This window comes from Artibeus jamaicensis, unplaced genomic scaffold (genome assembly GCF_021234435.1).
Source record: "Artibeus jamaicensis isolate MK-2021 breed Jamaican fruit bat unplaced genomic scaffold, CSHL_Jam_final contig_519, whole genome shotgun sequence".
NCBI classification, from domain to species: domain Eukaryota; kingdom Metazoa; phylum Chordata; class Mammalia; order Chiroptera; family Phyllostomidae; genus Artibeus; species Artibeus jamaicensis.
In genome coordinates this window covers 12,040,643-12,058,418 of record NW_026521871.1, presented here as the reverse complement: position 1 = coordinate 12,058,418, position 17,776 = coordinate 12,040,643, and the positions used below count along the sequence as shown (strand labels likewise).

General features: G+C 50.4%; 1 protein-coding gene across 11 annotated transcripts in view; it reads left to right on the top strand.

Moving 5' to 3' along the window:
* CACNA1D (calcium voltage-gated channel subunit alpha1 D) overlaps nt 1-17,776 on the top strand; it is a 313,594-nt gene that overhangs the window by 207,136 nt on the left and 88,682 nt on the right. For all 11 annotated transcript variants that reach the window (XM_053669278.1, XM_053669277.1, XM_053669276.1 and 8 more), the window contains one exon: nt 4,305-4,474. In XM_053669278.1, the coding sequence (XP_053525253.1) occupies nt 4,305-4,474 (170 nt within the window). The remainder of the gene's footprint in view (nt 1-4,304; nt 4,475-17,776) is intronic.

Sequence of the window (17,776 nt, the reverse complement as noted above, 5' to 3'; positions counted from 1 at the left end):
GAAACATCAATGTGTGGTTGTCTCTCATGAGTCCCCTGCTGGGAACTGGCCTGCAACCCGGGCATGTGCCCTGACTGGGAATCGAACCGGCAACTCTTTGCTTCACAGGCCCGTGCTCAATCCATTGAGCTACACCAGCCAGGGCAATAAAGATTATATATTTTTTAAAAAAGAAAGAAACTCATCCTTTCATTCACTACCCTCTTCTTCCTCTGCCTCCTGTGTGCTCATGCTGAGGTCCTTAGGAGGGTTCACTTAGGAGCTAGACGGACTTGTGTGACCAACCTCCCAGAACCTCAGTCTCCTCAGTGTCTGCACAGTGAGGGTGACGACAGCCCTCCCCTCCCAGTGGACGTTGCTCCAGCAAGGCTGGGTGTAGGACATTGTGCTGGGCTTTGCTACGGATGCCACGTTGTGGACGCCCGTTGGGATGGGGTGTACACACACACACACACACATCTGAGCCTTGGTGTTCAGTGACCACAGTGCTCTGGTGATTCACAGCAGGGCAGAACTCTTCAAATGGGGTAGCCACAGAAAGCTGGGCCTTGGGAGGTGAGCGCAGATTCAAAGATGGGAGAAGGCTGCTCAGGTGGATGGAGTTCTGTGGACCAAGGCTCAGAAGATGGAGAAATGGAGAAGAATGTAGCCAAAATACAAGGTGCACATTTATAAGAAGGGGAAAGAAAGCTGGAATAGCCAGTGGGAGAAGGCTAGAATGCCCTGGGTGCCAGCCTGAGGCATTTGACCTTGATCCTGGAGGATGTCAGTGAGGAGCCATGAAGCATTCTGCACGGGACAGTGGCAGGATGAAGCCAGGTCTGTAGTGGAAACCAGAAGCCAAAAGGGGAGCAAAGCCAAAAGTCAAACTAGAGAAACTCCTACTGGATCCCCTCTACTGCATTTGTCCCCTCCCCTCATTTCTGCTTTATCCTTCAGTGCATCCCGCAGTAACACATGTGTGTTTTCTTATTGCCTTGTTTTTGCGTCTCGTAAGGGTAGCATGCTATGCACTTTTCTGTGTGTCTCCTACTTACGTCTTTCTTCATTCGATTGCACCATAAACAGAATTTTGATCTGGAACAACTTAACTTCTATCACATGTGAATTGTTAGATTTCTAGTCACTTGTGGAACTCTGATGGTTTCTACCAGTAGCTTTGTTAAACCAGCTTCTGTAATAGTGACTGTTACGTTATCCCTTAGCAACAGGCTTCTAAAATGATGAATTCTTGCACAAAAGAGAAAAGTTTTCCTTTTCATTATCCACTGAGGTTCATACGGAATTCGGTGGGATTGGGTGAGATTTTCTGGAATGAAAAGTATGTTGTGGTAGGAATGAGCTGTTTCCAACTGAGTGAGAGTGGTATGGGACTGGTGGGGCACCTGTTGGCTCATCCACGTCCTTCTGAGCCCTAGGATGTGTGTCCTTTTGTGCTTCTCTTAATTCCGCTATGATCATGTGGCTTAGCAGCTCTTCAGGGCAGTTTGCAGTTTTTTCCCCTTTGGTATTTGAGAAAGCTCCTCCAATTCCCTTTTTTTTAATGCCCAGATTCCACAACTAAATATTATACACTTGAACTTCACATTTGTACAGTGTTTTGTGATTTCCACAGCATCGTCTTCTTGAATGTTTTATTTAGTCCTTGGGAAACAATAGAACGGGTGTTGTATCTGTTTCACACATAAGGAAACTGAAGCTCAGAAGAGGAAAGTGGCAGAGCCGGCACTAGGATCCAGGCCTTCTGACGTGCAGCCCCCTGTGGTCTGGGAGGACCACGTGGGCAACCGGGGTCGTCACAAAGGTCTTCTCTCCCCACACCTTCTCCTCCACCCTGTCTCATAGCTAATAGGAGGAATTTATGCTTAGTTCATCTTAGTTCTTTCCAAATCAGTGAATGTTACATGCCTGCTAGGGATTAGGCCCTCAGGACAGTCTAAAATGTGTTCAGGGTGGTAGGGGGTTGGGTTACTGTAACAGTTTTGTTAAATGAACTTTTGTAATAATTACTGTTATTTGAAATAAAGGGACCATAAGCCAGGACATGCCAGTCTTCTTTATTCTCAGAAATTTGAGTCATAGAAGGGTTTACCTAGATGTGCTTCACTGTGTCCCAACGACCAAGACTGTGCAACAGGTGTGCAGCTGGGTAGAGAGGGGTTTCTGCTTTCCTAATGGAAAAAACTCCATAAACTATGGTATTAAAGCAAACCCTCATTTATAAAGCCATAAGTTTCAGGGTAACTCTTTTACTATCTTGGTCATTTTTTTCAAGAACTCAGATCATGTATGTAACCAAAACAAGAATACTGTGTTTATATGTAATCATGTACATTTAGTTCCCCGGGTTCAGAATCAGAACATGCACAGAGATTTGTACTTGGATGCTTTTGGTAAGCAATAGAATACTTGTTCTTTACAGAGTGTTTAAGAAAACAGATCACATAATGCATTTCCATAGTGACGTGCGACACTCTGGGGCCTCCTCTTGTTCAGGGATGCGGTTCTGGATTGGTTGTGGCTTTTTCAAAGTTGGGATTAATTGGATGAATCTACCCAGGACTGAGTTATGCATGTCCTGTATCTCAGGAAGCCTGGCAGGGGTACTGGATGGTCTAGCCTGGCAGGTCTAGAAAGCTCAAATCATTCTCAGGGTATGGCTCACATACCTTCTTCTCTGAGACATAAGGTATTCTTCCCCAGAAGGAAAGGCCCTTGCTGGGAGTGCAGAAAATATCTGTCTTCACCAGCTTTGGCCCACCCTGCAGCTCTGTGGAGGGGCCTCCTCTGCAAGCCGAGCGCAGGTTGCCCCACAACCCTGTTCCTCCTCACTTCCCTGAGGGTGAAGATGGGGGCGGATCTTTGGCCTGCATCGGGAGGGCTGTCCACGTCCCTAAGAGAGCCAAGGACAGGTCCTGGAGCATCAGAAGAGTGGGTGACTTAGGAGCAGCGAGTGTTGTCCTTTGTATCGTGGACAGAGGGTAAAATCTTGGCAGGATTCCAGTTCCTTATCTGAAGAATCAGCTTCACTGGGTGTTCATGTGTCTGTTCAGCCCTCGGATAGCCCAGAGTTGAGGGGAAGGGAGAGAATAGGGATTGGCTTTGTGTAAGTAGGCCCCTTTTCCCCTTCCTTGGTTGGGTTGGGTTGGGTTAATGAGGTCCCTGAAGGGGAGATGTGCTGGCTTTGAACTGGGAGGAAGGCAGAAGACAGACAGATGTTACCTCCGCTGGAATCCAGGGGTCTGTGTGCAGAAGCTGTGCTGCTGGGAATCTCATCTGCTTTCTTAGCAGCTTTTTCATCATACTCACTAAATCCGCAACTTGCATAACTTGGCTCCTTTGATAATTCATGGCTGGAAAGGCAGATGGCGCCTTCTACGTGAATATTGGGTGATCATCCACCTGACTCTCAGACTCGCTGAAGAAATGTGGGATTCTGTATATGTGCATAGGAATAAGAGTGGCGCCATGAAAGGCAGAGTAAACACGACCACTTGGGAACATGTATGTGCCTTCCAAAGCCTTTCCAGGGCAGGCATTTCTATGAATGGGCAACAAAGTGTACTGCCTCTTCGTCTCCTACAGGGAGGACTTTCAGGAGAAAGATCATGGCAAGAACCAAGGGTTAAGAAAAACAGTTGTGTTTCAGCAGTGGTCCATTTTCTGTCTGGGATGGGGGAACCGGGCTGTGAGGTGGGTCTGCTCTGACCTTGGCCACTGCTCTGGCTGGAACCTGCAGGTGGTGGGGAGGGGAGCCTGGACCACTGCACCTCTCAGCACTCTTGGTTTGGACAAAGGGTCAGCCCCCATTAGGAATGTTGACTTTCAGGAAGTATTGCAGAAACACAGCTCTGGGTGTTCTCTCTGACCACCGCTCGGCCCTTGTGGGTCCTTTCTCTTTGAAGTGTGATGTTCTCTATCTGAGGGAGTCTGTGGGGGTGGGGCATCTCTGAGTCCAGGCCCTTGGTTGGGGGGTGGGGACAGGATGTCAGCAGTCCTGCTGTGACAGCACATGATGGTTTTGGCTTCGGCTCCTTGGGATCGCTGAAATCCTGGAGGGAGTTCACTTTCTAAGAGAGGGTGCATGTGTGTTGGTGTGGTCTCTGCAGCTCTGACGCCCACAGTCTTGCTTGGGAAGACACTGTCCTGTCTGTCCACGTGTGTGGCCACTGTTGCTGTGCTCATGTGGCTGTACTTAGTGCTGTGTGTCCTGCCACAAGACTGTTGTGCTGCAGGGCAGGTGGCTCATGGTGTGGGTCCCCGAGGGTGTCCTGACATGTGCCTGTTGTCTTTGCCTCCTTCAGAGAGTTCTCAAAGGAAAGGGAGAAGGCAAAAGCCCGGGGAGATTTCCAGAAGCTCCGGGAGAAGCAGCAGCTCGAAGAGGATCTAAAGGGCTACTTGGATTGGATTACCCAAGCAGAAGACATTGATCCTGAGAATGAGGAGGAAGGAGGAGAGGAAGGCAAACGAAATAGTATGTAGCGCCCTTCCTGCCCTCCACCAGACAGAGCGTGTGTGAGATGCAGGCGCCTGCCCGGCAGCCGGTGTTCCTCCCCTCGGACCCAGCCTGGGCGCCCATGTCCTCCCCTCAGCCATCCAGTTCCTTCTCTCTGTACATCAGAGAGCACGAGTCCATTTACCTGCCTCTGAATTTCTGCCTAAGGTTTGGGTTTTAGAGTTGTATCTGGTCATTTGGCTTTACAGCGGAAGAGGGTCAGCCAGACTCACCGATCACCTCAGGAATTCAGCAGGGCGGGACGGGGTAAGACACACATTCACCTTGCCTCACAGGAGCCCAAGTTGCGGTTCCTTCCCTTCAGACCAAGCAGCGTTATTAGAACCTGTGGAGCAGGGGCCCTCTGCCCGTCTGCTACCTGAAGTGGTTCCCACCTGTGCCAGCCACGGGGAGCCAAACGCTTGATGTTGGGAAGAAACCAGCTCTGGGTAGCACTAGGAGGCATGCGAGTCAGTGTGGCTTCTTTGGAGCCCACCCATCCAGTGCCCCACACTGACACAAGGCACCCCAGGGTACCTCCTGCCCTAGGAAGGCCCAGTGCTCAGTAACCCCCTGGAAATCATTGTCAGTGTCAGCCAAGATGTCTGTTTTACCATGTGCTTTTCTCACAGACGTGCCCTTACTCTTCCCTGGGGCCATCTGTGCCTCGGGTAAGGGTGGGTATAGACGTGAAGCAGTGGATGTGACTAAGATGTGTGTGATTTGTTTCAGGTCTAGAATAGTGGGTAGTAAAGACTGACAACATATTTTGGAGGTGCATGTTTATTGAGAGGCCTGGGAAACCAAGTCAGGCACTACCTTGCAGAAGGTGGCTGAGGGAGCCCCCTCGAATGGAGGCCCTTAAACATCGTGCAGTCACTTCCTCATCCAGCAAGGCCGAGGGCCGATCCGGAGGACTCTGAGGTGGAGAGGCTGTGTTTGCTCCTTCTGGGGAAGGGCAGGCTGGGCACACACAGATGCAGCCCAAGGAGAATGAGAGGAAGGTGCGAACTGGGGGCTGAGAGGAGGAAGGGCTCTAGGAGAGAGCTGCGAAGGCATCGGACCTGGGCCTTGAAGGAGGATGGATCTGAGATGTGTCCTAGCCCAGCGTTTCCTGTGTCCCGCTGCTGTTCGTAAAGAACCCGACCACGTGATGACAAAACCAGGGCCTCTGCCTTTGGAGACCTTTCCATGGAGGGAAGATGGAGAAGTGGTGCCTTAGTGCAAGACAGTGGACCAACTGGCTCTGTGATCAAGGGCCAGCAGTCTTCCGTGGGAGGCCAGAGGGCGCAGTGATGCAGGCTGGCGGGAATGCAGGGAAGGCTCCGTGGAGGAAGTGGTAACCCCGCTGAGCTCTGAGGAATGAGCCACCCTGGGCTGCAGGAGGTGGGGACAGCTTAAGCTGAGGACAGGCATGGACGAAGTGAGGAAGGTTACAAATGTTTAAAACCCTTCAGCACATTACTTAGTAATATAATCAAGGAAAGAAATTCCCTTTGAAAGCTGTAGATACAGGGTCCACTTTGTAACCAGGGCTCCAAATCCCGTAAAGCCCCACTGTATCTCTGAAACGTCAGCACTGTGGCTTCTGCTCCGCACAGAGATGTGTGACTGTGTCTGCGTAACCAGCTTAGAGTTTGATCCATTACAGCACACACTTCTGTCAAGAGCCCTTGTCTTTTGTCATGCTCATTTGCCAAGTGCTGTGGTCTCCTGTGGAGTGAGGCTCACAGTTTTTCCCGAGTCATCAGAGCCTCAGAGCCCTGATGATTAGAGTTGAAAATGAAGGCATAGATCCCAGGCTATGGGAACCGTGTTGGGATGTAATGAGTTAAGAAAGCCCTGGTGACCTCCCGATGAGCTCCAACTGCCCAGGTCTTCTGGAGAAGCAGCGCTGTGGGTGTCCTGGCAACCTCCTGTGGCTGCTGACCATTTTCTTCTCGTCCCAGACAGAAACCACAGGGGAGAGTGTTCAACAAGGCCCGTGTGGTCCTCACCGACAAACAGGTTGACTTACTAGCTGCACACCCAGGCAGGCCTAGTCTCTGTCACCTGTTAGCAGGCAGTGACACGTGGGCATGGCTGGTGCCAGCGTGTCCCTGGGTGTGTCAGATCCATGCCCAGACACCTCACACCAGGCCCTGCTTCTGCATTATCTCTGGGGAAGCAGATGGGACTCCGCTTTGGGCTCCCGACTTTGTCCGCCCTTTTCAGGACTCTGACTCCACGGACTGCCCTTTTCAGCTGGGTCCTGCATGGGATTAGGGCAGCTTCGTGCCAGACACTGAGGAGTTAATGACAGTGTGAGAAGTGCTTCTTGGTGGCTGAGCCTCAGCTGAGAGTAGCAAAGGGGAGGGGAGGAGACCGTCACTAATGTTACTAATAGCCCCTGTCATGAGCCCACAGGAGGGGCGCTGGGCTGGAGGTCATTCTGCTGCCTTTTCCCTGGAGCTGGCTGCAGCTGAGCTTTTGGACTTGAGTGATAGGTACATTATCCAGTGTCTCTGAGCCCGTTTCCTTGTCTGTAAGAAGGGGATGAAGATGTTTGCCTGTGGGGTTGTCATGAGGATTACATGTCCGATGACTGGTGGGAGCCACCGCAGCTGTAGGAGTACAAGCTGCTGCTCCAGCCATCAGAGATGCCAGGAAAACTTGACCTAAGCAGAATTACGTTTGCAGATTCTACTAGACCTCTACCCAACCTCAGGCTGAGGACCTGTTTTAGGACTATGCCCTACAGTTCCCTGTTTAGAAACGATAAGGTTCCCAAGTCCTGCTGGAAAACAAACCTGTCGACCTGGTCACTTTTGAGATATGGAAGCAGTTTTCTGGGTCTTGAAGTCCACTTGTAGTTGGTTGATACTTTTTTCAGAGAACAAATGCCAAATCAAGTGCTTGGAGAGGTGCTCACGTCATCTTTTCTCTCTGATCTACTAAACGTCATTTTCTGCTCTGTGGTACCCAACTCTGTCTGGATGTGCCCATCACCCGTGTAGTACCAATGCATCCTGATGCCACACCCCACGCCTGCGCTGAGGAGTTGGTCTGTGATGGGACTTGGACGTGGCTTTATTTACAGCTTCCTGGAGGTTCCAGTGTAAAGCCAAGGTTGGGAACTCCTGACGGCCTTCCCACGAAAGAGCACACTGTTCGAGGGCTGGCGGGAGCCTGAAGGGAGACAAAGGAGCGGCAGTCAGGTTGCGCTTGGGCTGTGTGGTGGCTGCGGCGACTGGCAGGTCTCGTTTTGTGCGTTCACGAACTACTTAAAGTGCCACTTTTTAAAATTTGCTGTTAGAAAGCTGGTATCACACAATTAATTGAATGGACAAAATCCCCTTGGAAGTGAGTTCCTCAGCATTTGGGAAATTTTCAAGGATAATTTATCTAACTTTTTGCTGAGCTTCGAGTTTCTTAAGAAACCCTGCCAAATCTCAGTGATTTTTTAGACGTATGCAGCTGTTTCTGTGTTAACAATGGAGTTTTTCTAGGGCCATTAGAATCTGAAAGCCTGAAGTTCTATTTTAAACTCTTCTCATTGTCAGTGATTAGCCTTAAAAAATAGCATTAAAAATAATGAAATGGTTTTAAAGAAAGCTCATTCTAAAGTTCTGGCCAAAAAAGCAGGGCATTTTTCACTGTGGGAACTAGGAATGATCCGTGATCCCCATCAGAGGGGACTGATCCCCAAAGAAAGGGAGGGAGGGCCGGGCAGCCCACCTCCGGCCGCAGGAGGGCCTGTGTCCTCTCCGTCAGCGGTCCCAGGTCGGGCGGGGCCCTGAGCTCTGTCCCTGCCTGCCTCCCGCTGCAACTCTGCCCCCCAGGTCTCGGTGCACGAGGCCACCGTAGCCGTCACCTCCCTTTCGCACCTGCCACCTGGACCACTTTTACTGCGATGTCTGATTTGAGGGTGGGCTGAAAATAGTGATGGAATAGCTATTTGAAAGCACAAGGCATGGACATTTTCTGGTCCTATTTACAAGGGTTCTGTCTTCAAAATTTGATTTCTGAAACTGCTTTCATCGTAATTAAATTACCTCAGGGTGCAAGTTCCAAGTGGCAAATATTCAACTAACATCCGTGAAGCAAAGGGCCACAGTTGGAGCTGCATGTGGCACACACACGGCCGAGAGCCCGGTGCTCTCTGGGGAGGCTGCTGGAAGCTCCGTGACGGGCGAGGCCGGGTGGGGAGGGCCTGCTGCCCCCCTGGTGCTGCTGGGGGCAGTTGTTGGTCCTGGGGAGGTCCCCTAAGAGCTGAAGGGAGACGAACTGGAGGGTGGGTGCCCCGCCAAGGAGAAGGGGACAGGAGGCACTCCTGCCGGGTTTGTGGAGTCCCACATCAGGGTTGTCTTGTTTGCTTTGAATGGACTTTAGTGACAACAATAGCATTTACCCACTGTAAAGAATTCATACAATAGCAAAGAAATAACATTCTCCCGTTCCTCTTCTGAGAACCAGAGCGGGCAGTTTGAGGCCTGTTCTTCCGGGCCTCATCCGCACACCTAGGAACAGAGGGCTTGGTGCAGACAGCTCTCTCACGGGTCCTCACCAGGAGGTCACCCAGCACAGGAGCTTCTGCACCTTGAGTTTCTCACTGAGCTGTGTGCTGCAGACATCTTTCCATATTTTTAAAGCGGCACCTAGACTATTTTCAATAATTGGCTAACATAAAGGCTAAAGCAGTGGACCGGATGTAGCACCTGGGCCTCCGCTCTGCAGCAGTCGTCAGAGTTGCTGTGATTGCCTAACTGGCGTCTTCTGCGCCGTGAGACGGTGCGCACCTTGGGGCAGGACCAGGGTCTCCTCCTGCCCTTCACCGTGTGGCCAACACCTAGTGCACTCTTTGTCTCAAATCCTGTTTGTTGAATGAAAGAACACAGAATAACATCTCACATTTATTAAGTGCTTGCCATGTGCCAGACACTGTTTTAGGGCTGTGGGTGCATGAATCCATTACTCCTCAGACAACTCCGTGAGACAAGGACTTAACAGATGAGGACCCTGATGCACAAAAGATGTTAAGTAGCTTCCCAGGACCCCATGACTATTAAGTGGCAAAGCTGGGATTTGAACTCAGCTTCTGGCACAGTGTTCACATTAGCCAGTTAATCCCCACAAGGGCATGCACCTGTGTCTGCACCCTCACGCTCACGTGTGGGAGATTGTCAGAAAGGGTTCTGCTGGGTCAAAGGGCATGCCATTTAGAAATATGGGCGCCACACTTGGTGACGGCAGCTTTCACCCCCCATGGTGTGTGCACGTGGTGTGCCCCGAGGGCCCCAGCCCACTTGGCATTCTTTCCGCCGCCCCACACTGCCTCTGCAGTCCCTGTCCCTGGAGTGCGTGGCCTCTGCAACAAGGACTAGCCAGCATGGAATGACCACCACATCGAAGGGCCGGGAGCTGATGGAGACCCTGGAGTCATTTCTCTGGCGACCTAGCGGCCATAGGGGAGCTGTAGTCGTAGTGGCTGACCACGCCTTGCCAAAGCTGAGCACAACTCTTGTATAACTGTATTCACTAGTTTCCTCTTAAAACAACCCTTTATGAAGTGTAGGTTCACTACTGTTAACGTCTCATGAGTGACGACACTAAGGCTTAACAACGTCAGGTAACCTGTCTGTGGTCATCCAGCCTGTGAGTTCAGGGCTGGGACTAGACCCGGGGTGTCCAAGGCCAGCGCCCACCTTGCTGACATCCGCAGGCCCTGCTCCCGATGCAGTACGGGCTGGGCGCGAAGGTCAGCGTGCAGGACTCCTGACTCCCCTCTGAAGTGCCCTCTCCCTAACACCCTGCCTACCCTTCTTAGAGGGGAGGCCGAACGCTGGAAACCTTTGCTTAGACTAGGCTGAGTGTTTATTGTTAGTGGCTTGGTTATTTACTGCCGTTGGTTGTTTATTTAGGACAGATTCTTAAAGACAGGCATTTTGTATACTGGCTATAAAACGTGCCCTTTCACTGCACTGGCCAGATCCTGAACTGTAGCTTTCCATGCAGGACAGTTTCAGGTTTTGTGTATCAAAGCCCGAGGATGTTTGTGCCTCTCAGGTCCTTGGGGCCTTGTTTTCGTTGCTCTTGCTGCCCTCTACTGAATCATAATGAAATTGCTTGTGTTCAACCTGAAGGGGTCACATTGGCCGACTTGCTAAAAGAGGATAAGAAGAAAAGGAAGTTTTGCTGCTTTCGCCAACGCAGGGCTAAAGATCACGGTAAATAGCTGAGCTTGACCCTCGTCTCCAGGAGACTCTTCTCCTGGGCCCTCTGCTGCCTGTGCTCACACATAGGCATGGTGTGACGTGCATGTCCCTGTGTGCTGTGTCTGTAAGATGCCTGCGTTTTAATTGCCTGATTTCTTTGAGACTTGGTTGTGTTGTTTTCTTCTTGTCTTTCCCCAAAATGTGTGTCTTTGCAAGACAGCATTGCAATTTCCTTTCTGTGTGAACTGTACCTTTTAAAGAAGCAGCTGAACCAACTCAGAAAATTTATTTAATTCAGCAGGAATATTTTTAGACTGGAAGACAGACTTTTTAAACACTTTTCTCCAAATGATGCTTCTTCATCACTTCATCTCAAATGTTTCAGCTTAGATGAAAGTCCAATGATGTTATTTGATTGATTTTTTCCCCCAGGGTACATTTTTCAAATGGCCTCTTGGTCTTTCACTCTCTAGCAGGTTTGCCCAGGACCGTGTTCAAGGTACTAGAGGCTGTTTCATAAATGAAGTTAAAAATATACTTCTAGGGTGCAAAGATTTTTGGATACTTGCCTTTGCAAAGTAGGAATAAGGAAAGGGCCCAGGTGGGAAAGTTAAGTTACCAGCTATGCTCTAAAGCAATGCTAAACATAGCCCCTCCGTGGAAACCCTGGGGTTAGTGTGAGGACCATCCTAGGCAGGGCAGTTATGCAAACCATTGGCACCCTGCCCCGCCTGCCAAGTCACCAGCGTGGTCCTGCAGCAGCACGAAGCTTCGCCTCTGCACACCATCCCGTCCGCCTGGTTACCTTCACCAAGACAACTCTGCAGGAAGAGCCTGTCTTAGACTGCTCTGCAGGGACACAAAGCCAGCTGCTAAGATAGAAGAGGAGACATGCTGCAGTATTTTCTCAGGAGTGGCCTCTGCCACCTGTGGGAACACTGAGTGCAGAGGTTTTGGGAATTGGACTTGAACGATCCATGGGTGGTCTGACTGAGGTTGTATTAGAGCCCTGCTCCCACCAGAAGGTCTGAAATGGAAAAGGGACAGAGAGACTGCCGGATAAAAGCCCCTATCGCTCTGAGAGCGTGTTGTGGCCCCGGGTGGAAGAGGACTGGGAGCAGGAAGTTGCCTGACCGTGGGCAGTGAGTTACAGGCAGAGATGGGGCTGACTTGTTCAGCTTTCGTGGTTTTGAAGAAAAGGCTGGGCTCTCCGCAGCTCCTGGAGGCCTCTGCAGGAAAAATGGGCTTAAGCTAAGCAGGAAATTCTGCCATGGACAAAAGAAAACATGTTTTCAGAGACCACTTAGGACTATAGCTCTGGGTAGGTCACGAGAAGAAGATGAGTGGTTTCTGTCCCCAGAAGAGAAGGGACCCCTCTTTGGGCTTCTAGGTACCTGCCCTCCTCAGCCACTGCTTCGGCCTTATGACTTTTCAAGGATTCTTGAGGCTTCTCTCTTAGCTTTCTGAGAAATCTGTAGGGAGAGGAAACAGTGTAATATTTCCAGGAAACTTTCTGTATTTTAGTAGGGGAGGTCTTTTATTGGCTGAGATACTCTGTGGCCCTGAGGCAGGCCCTGACATTGCTGGTGACAAGTAGGGCAGAGGCTGTTGTGTGGATGTTGTGCTCCCCATGTCACTGGTCATATAGGAATAGTTACTGTCAGGGCATGATTCTTGCTTCACACTCAGAAACCTTGGTCTGGCCTTGACCCACATTCTCCAAGAAGAGTCTGGCTTCTTTATAGCAACAAGAGTCTGTTACCCTGTGACAGCTAAGCATGTCACCACTAGTGAGCACAGGCAAAATTCCTTCAGGGGATGTCACAGCACTGCTCATGCTTGTCATAAAAATAAAATAAAAACTCAAGATCTTGGCTTTGGATCCCCTCTCTTCAAGGAAGGCAGCCATGACTGCCCCTGCTCAATTGTCTAGCCTCACCCCACACCCTGCCTTTGAATGGAAAGAGTGAGGAGCTGTGGGCTGCAGGGGCATGGAGGGAGATACTGAAAGAAATCCTCAGTGTGCACAAAAGCCTGTTCCGTGGGGCCAGTGGAGGAGTGAAGCTTCTGGAGGCCCAGGACATCTGTGGGCCCAGTTTGTCTGGCTTGGGGGTCTCAGGGGCTGCTCCTTCTTGTGCTTCTCCAGTTCCCAGGTTATTCTGCTGGGCGGTGACTTCTGGAGACCCTCCTGAGGGATTAGAGGGGCCTCACAGGCCTCATTCCCTGCTCTCCTTGCAGAGCTGGGGGCACACCAGGGACACCCCCTCCCTGGTGCTGGGAGTAAAAGCAGACAGCCTGCGGGTTTTCTCTTTACTCAGTTGTAGGAGATCAGAGTTCCTGGGTCTCAGAGATGGTATTACCCAGCACCTGATTTCTAGGTTAGGTAACTAAGCTCAGGAGGAAAAGGGGCTGGTCCCCATAACCCCAGTGACAAAGACCAAGCTTCTCTGACAGTCTTCTGGAGTCTCGGCCTCAGTAGCCTCCATCACTGGAAGAAGTTGTTCTGAGATTTTGCTCTGATTATTCACAGTGAACATAATTTTGGGACTGCCTACTTGGACCTATACATGAACTCATGTGTATAGGTCCAGGTAGGCATGTGCATGTGTGTGTATGAGTTGATTTCCCTCTGAATTCACAAGCCAGGACAGTTTGGTTGAGAGGTATGTTGTCCTTTAGACTGCGAGTAGAGAGGATCATTCAGGCATTGGTGGAAATGCTCGTCGTTGTTATGCTGGCCCGAGAACATGCATTTCCCTGGTTTATTTTGAGTAGCGTTGCCTATGATGGCATCGGGCCCAGTATAAAGTGTTAGAGAAATAATGTGACCTGGGCTGCCGGGAAAGGCCTCGGCATCTCTCAGCTACAGTCCAGGGTGCACTGGGCTGCTGTCTGGCCGCCTCTTTTGACTGACAGCAGCACCCAGGGCCTGTCCTCAGTGCCCCCGCACTCGAAGCCCAAGTGTCAATCCCAGAGCTCTCCCCAGGGAGCGCAGCGGGTGGAATAGATCGTGAAGCGGGGCCCTGAGCTTCCCCAGGTTTCCAGCAGGTAAATGGCACTACAAGCCAGTATCCCACTGCAGGCATCAGGCTTGTCCTCATGCCTGGGTTCACCCAGATTCACTGAAAATGGTTTTTAAATTTATACATTTTTTTAAAAAAGCACTTCCTCAACAAAGCTCAGAAATTCCCTGGAATGTGTGAGGAAAAGGACTTAACAGCTTCTCCGCATGCAGATGGTCTTGGGCTGGCTTCTGCAGGAGGGTCTGGTGCAGGCGGCGGACACGGTGGGGTCACAGGGGTTTGTGCTTACATCCTGATGGGTCCGGCCACTTGTCAGCAGTTAACACTGGATCCCGGCTGAAGGCCACAGAGGGCAGTTCATTTGGGGGAAAGGGCATATGTTCCAGTAATTTTCCCATGGGTTTATTTACTTGGGTTTCTATCATTTTTTTGTTTTGATTTTTACAAAGTCTCAATGTCAGCTTGAATTTTGCACTACACACGTTTGCTGGTGCGACCTTCAGTTAAGTGGTCAGGCTGTATGTCATTGTTTTCAGGGTTCATAAAGGTCAATAGGGCAGCAAGTCAATGCTGATGAATTAGAGGCTTTCTTGGCTTTTGGGACTTTTTGATTTGTGGAGTTTTAAATATATACCACTGTGTACACTAACATACACCAATACCAAAATGTATACCAGCATATCACCTGTGAGCCAAAGCCGCAGGGAGGGCATGGCATGCTGGGAAGGAAGCTGAGGAGGGAGCAGGAGAGCTTCCTCCTGTCTGAGCTTGTGTCCCAGGGCCGGCCGGCCGGCCAGTTCTCTCATCTGTGAAATCACAGAGTTTGCTCATGTAATCTCAGAAGCCCCTTCCAGGCCTAACCGCCTGTGATTCTCCTGTCTTCATTTTTAAAAATGTGGATGAAATCATATGGGGCCAAGTGAAGTAAAACTTGTATCAGTTTAGTAACATTAAAAAAATGATTGTCCAGTGCAAGTGAATGTTTTAATGTCCATACGAGCTCCTGATGCCTCCCGGGCCTGATGTTTTCTATACTGTTGGAGAAGGAAACACTGTCCTGTCGCAGGCACGGAGAAGCTGGAGGAGATGGAAAGGCTGTTGGGCCCCAGTCAGAACTCGGTTCCTCTGCTCGGATTTAGGGACTGGCTCAAGGTCCATTTCCAGGACCAGATGGAGTCACCAAATCCTAGCACAGTCACTGTCCTCTCCTCCCCACTCTCCCTGGTGACATCATTCTGGAGTAGATTTATTTATTATGGGTCTGAGGCTCTGTAGGTGTCAAGCAAGTGTAACAGAAAAATTGCTGTCCCCACAACAGGCTAAGTTAGACCAAAGTAACTCAGTGTTGGATGGGAGAGCTACAAAGTGAGAGCAAGTGGGAAGTGTGGAAGACGGTGACACCAGACGCCTCTGGAACGCACGTGGTTGGGGGGAGTGATACTGGATGTAGACCATCCAGGGGATGTTGCTGTGCACCCAGAGAGCTCTGTGAGAGCTTTGCCAAGATGATAGAGTGACCGTTCATGAGCCTCACTGATTGCCTGGTGCTGTGGACCTGTTCTGGGATGACCCACTGTGGGGTGACGCTCACTGTGTTTTATCTCATTTAGTTCTGCCAGCAGCCCTGAGCTGTAGGTACTCCCCATTCTACAGGTGGGAATATGGGACCTTGGAGAGGCCCAGCCACCAGCACGGAGTTAAACTTGGATCTGGGCAACCGGAGAGCCCACGCTCAGCCAGCGCCCAGCCCCACCTGAAGGAGGGGCTGGCGTCAGCTGGGAAGGCAGGAGGACCTCTCTCCATCAGCACAGCCCTGCAGCGTGCCATGCCACGTGTCTGTCATTGTTGCTTTTGGGGGATTTCGACTTTCTTTCTCATCTTTCCCCCCATGTAGTTTAGAGAGCAACTAGTACGTTTTGGTTACTAATAGCTGGCACACAGCCAGAAGCGCCACGCGATGTCTCCTCCACCCCCATAGGCAATTTGTACTTTAATCTGTTTCAGTCCTGTCATTTGAAAAAATGCTTAGGAATGAAAGGCTGCAACTGTATCGCCGTCATCACAGGACATGGCCCTGGAGGATAAAAAGCCACACAGATTTAGCTTGTTCAGAAGTCTGCTCTTTTCAAAACAATAACTAAAGTTATGATATGATTAACAGTAGAACCACGAAGTAGTTAACTGTTAGAGATGGAAGGACCCTTAGGGGTGTGGAGTTAGCAGACCAGGACACTAAAGCCCGGGGCGGGGGAACTGTGTCCCATGCAGAGTCGGGACCTGACTGGGCCCTGAGGACCCCACCCCCATTCCCCACCCCAGCCTCTGCCCTCTTAGACCACCAAAGAGAACATTCCACCGAGATGGCTCATAGTCATATCTATAAGGGTCTTGACCCACAGTGATTTCTTCATCCTGTTCTTGAAAAGAAGGCCGACCCTCTGCGCAGAACCTATAACAATGAACTTTGTTGAATTTTACAACTTTTTAGTCTTTCTTCTGAAGCCAAGGTGTGGAACAGCTGTGCAGAAGAGAATTGCAGGAGCATCTTTGTGTGTTTCTGTGGAGCGTTCTGCTGAATGGTTTTCCGTGATTGGATTATTGGTCTTGGTTTATTTTTGTCTCTGGGTTTTGGTGGGTTTTTTTTGTTATTTTGCATGGAGTTGTGAAAAAGTGAATCAAAGTTTGTAGTGGTTTCTTTTGACCTAACTATGGAAGAGAAAGGTTCGAGAATACCAGTTGTGTGATGTGGGTCTGTGATTCTGCTCATTGGGCCTTTCCTTTGAAACCTTTGCCTAAAGTTCCTGCTGAGACTCTCACCCAGGCAGTCCCAGTTCACGGGGTGCTGACAAAAGGAAAGCAATCTTCCTGTTGCTCTCAGGAAAGATGCTCCTTAGACCTCTGGGCCCTTTGAGTCGGGTCCCCCCACCTTTGTCATCACACCACGCCTGTCACCAGAACAGGGTCAGCAGCCTGGTGGCTGTGCACACGAAGCCACTGACCCAGCTCTTTGCTCTCTGCGCCTGGGCTGACCCCAGTCTCCAGTATAGCACTCAGGCACCACCACCAGTGTTTGTGGAAGAGACCGAGGCATCCTTGCTAAGAGGGGCCGTGGGGAAAGAGGCCACAGGGGGAAGGCCACCTTATTGATGCCGTAAGGTCTATAAAGACAGTTCCAGTTTGAAATTACGCACCAGGGAAAAGTGGTGCATGTGTTTGGGTGACTCTCCCAAGTTTCCATCTTCCATGGTCTCTCCTAATGCCAGAGCAGAGTTAGGCACTCCTTGCCCAGACCCCTGAGAGGGGTCTATATTTCCGCATCTCAGAGTTAATTGAAGTCCATCGGGGACTTGCCTCTCCCACGGGCCCTCCAGGGCAGGGCCAGTGCTGAGCCCCTGTCTGCGCCCTGAGTCTCCTTCACTGCTGGTCTCCAGCACTTGCTCATGAGGTTTATGGAGTTAACCAAGTGGATGGGGAAAAAACCCCGAAGTGTCAGATGGTGGTTCCAGGGTGTTCCTGGGCCTCCTGACGATAGAGGGTGCATTTTCCCATTTCCTCCATTTCTCCTGCTCAGGACCCTGCTGTGCAGGAGGAATGTATGCCCAGGGACCCTGGCTGCTCTGGGGCCACAGTCAGCTTTCCCCTCTGACCACTGGGTTCGGGGAAGCTTCCTACCCATAGACTCCGCTTCCTAGTGCTCTAGTTCTGGTTCTTTGGTAAGAGCTTCTGCATGTTGGCTTCACAAGCTCAGCAGAACTTAGACATCACATAAATTAGCTAAAAGTTGTTAGAGTTCTTAAATTTTAAAAAACATTTTGTGCTTGGTGCTTCCATGTACTTCTCTATCCACAATTCCTCCTCTCCTTCAAGTATTTAAAATAAGACTTTGTTCATGAAAGTACTGGTCTATTCACAGATTTTCTAGTACACCTGCTGTGGCAAGGAAAGATGTAGCTGTACCTGAGATGTCTTGGCCTCTCAGTGCAAACCTGGAAGCCAGGAGAATGAGCTGGTACCAGGCGCAGTGACAGGATTGTTTTGTCCCTAGGCTGCTTTTCTTGGGAAAT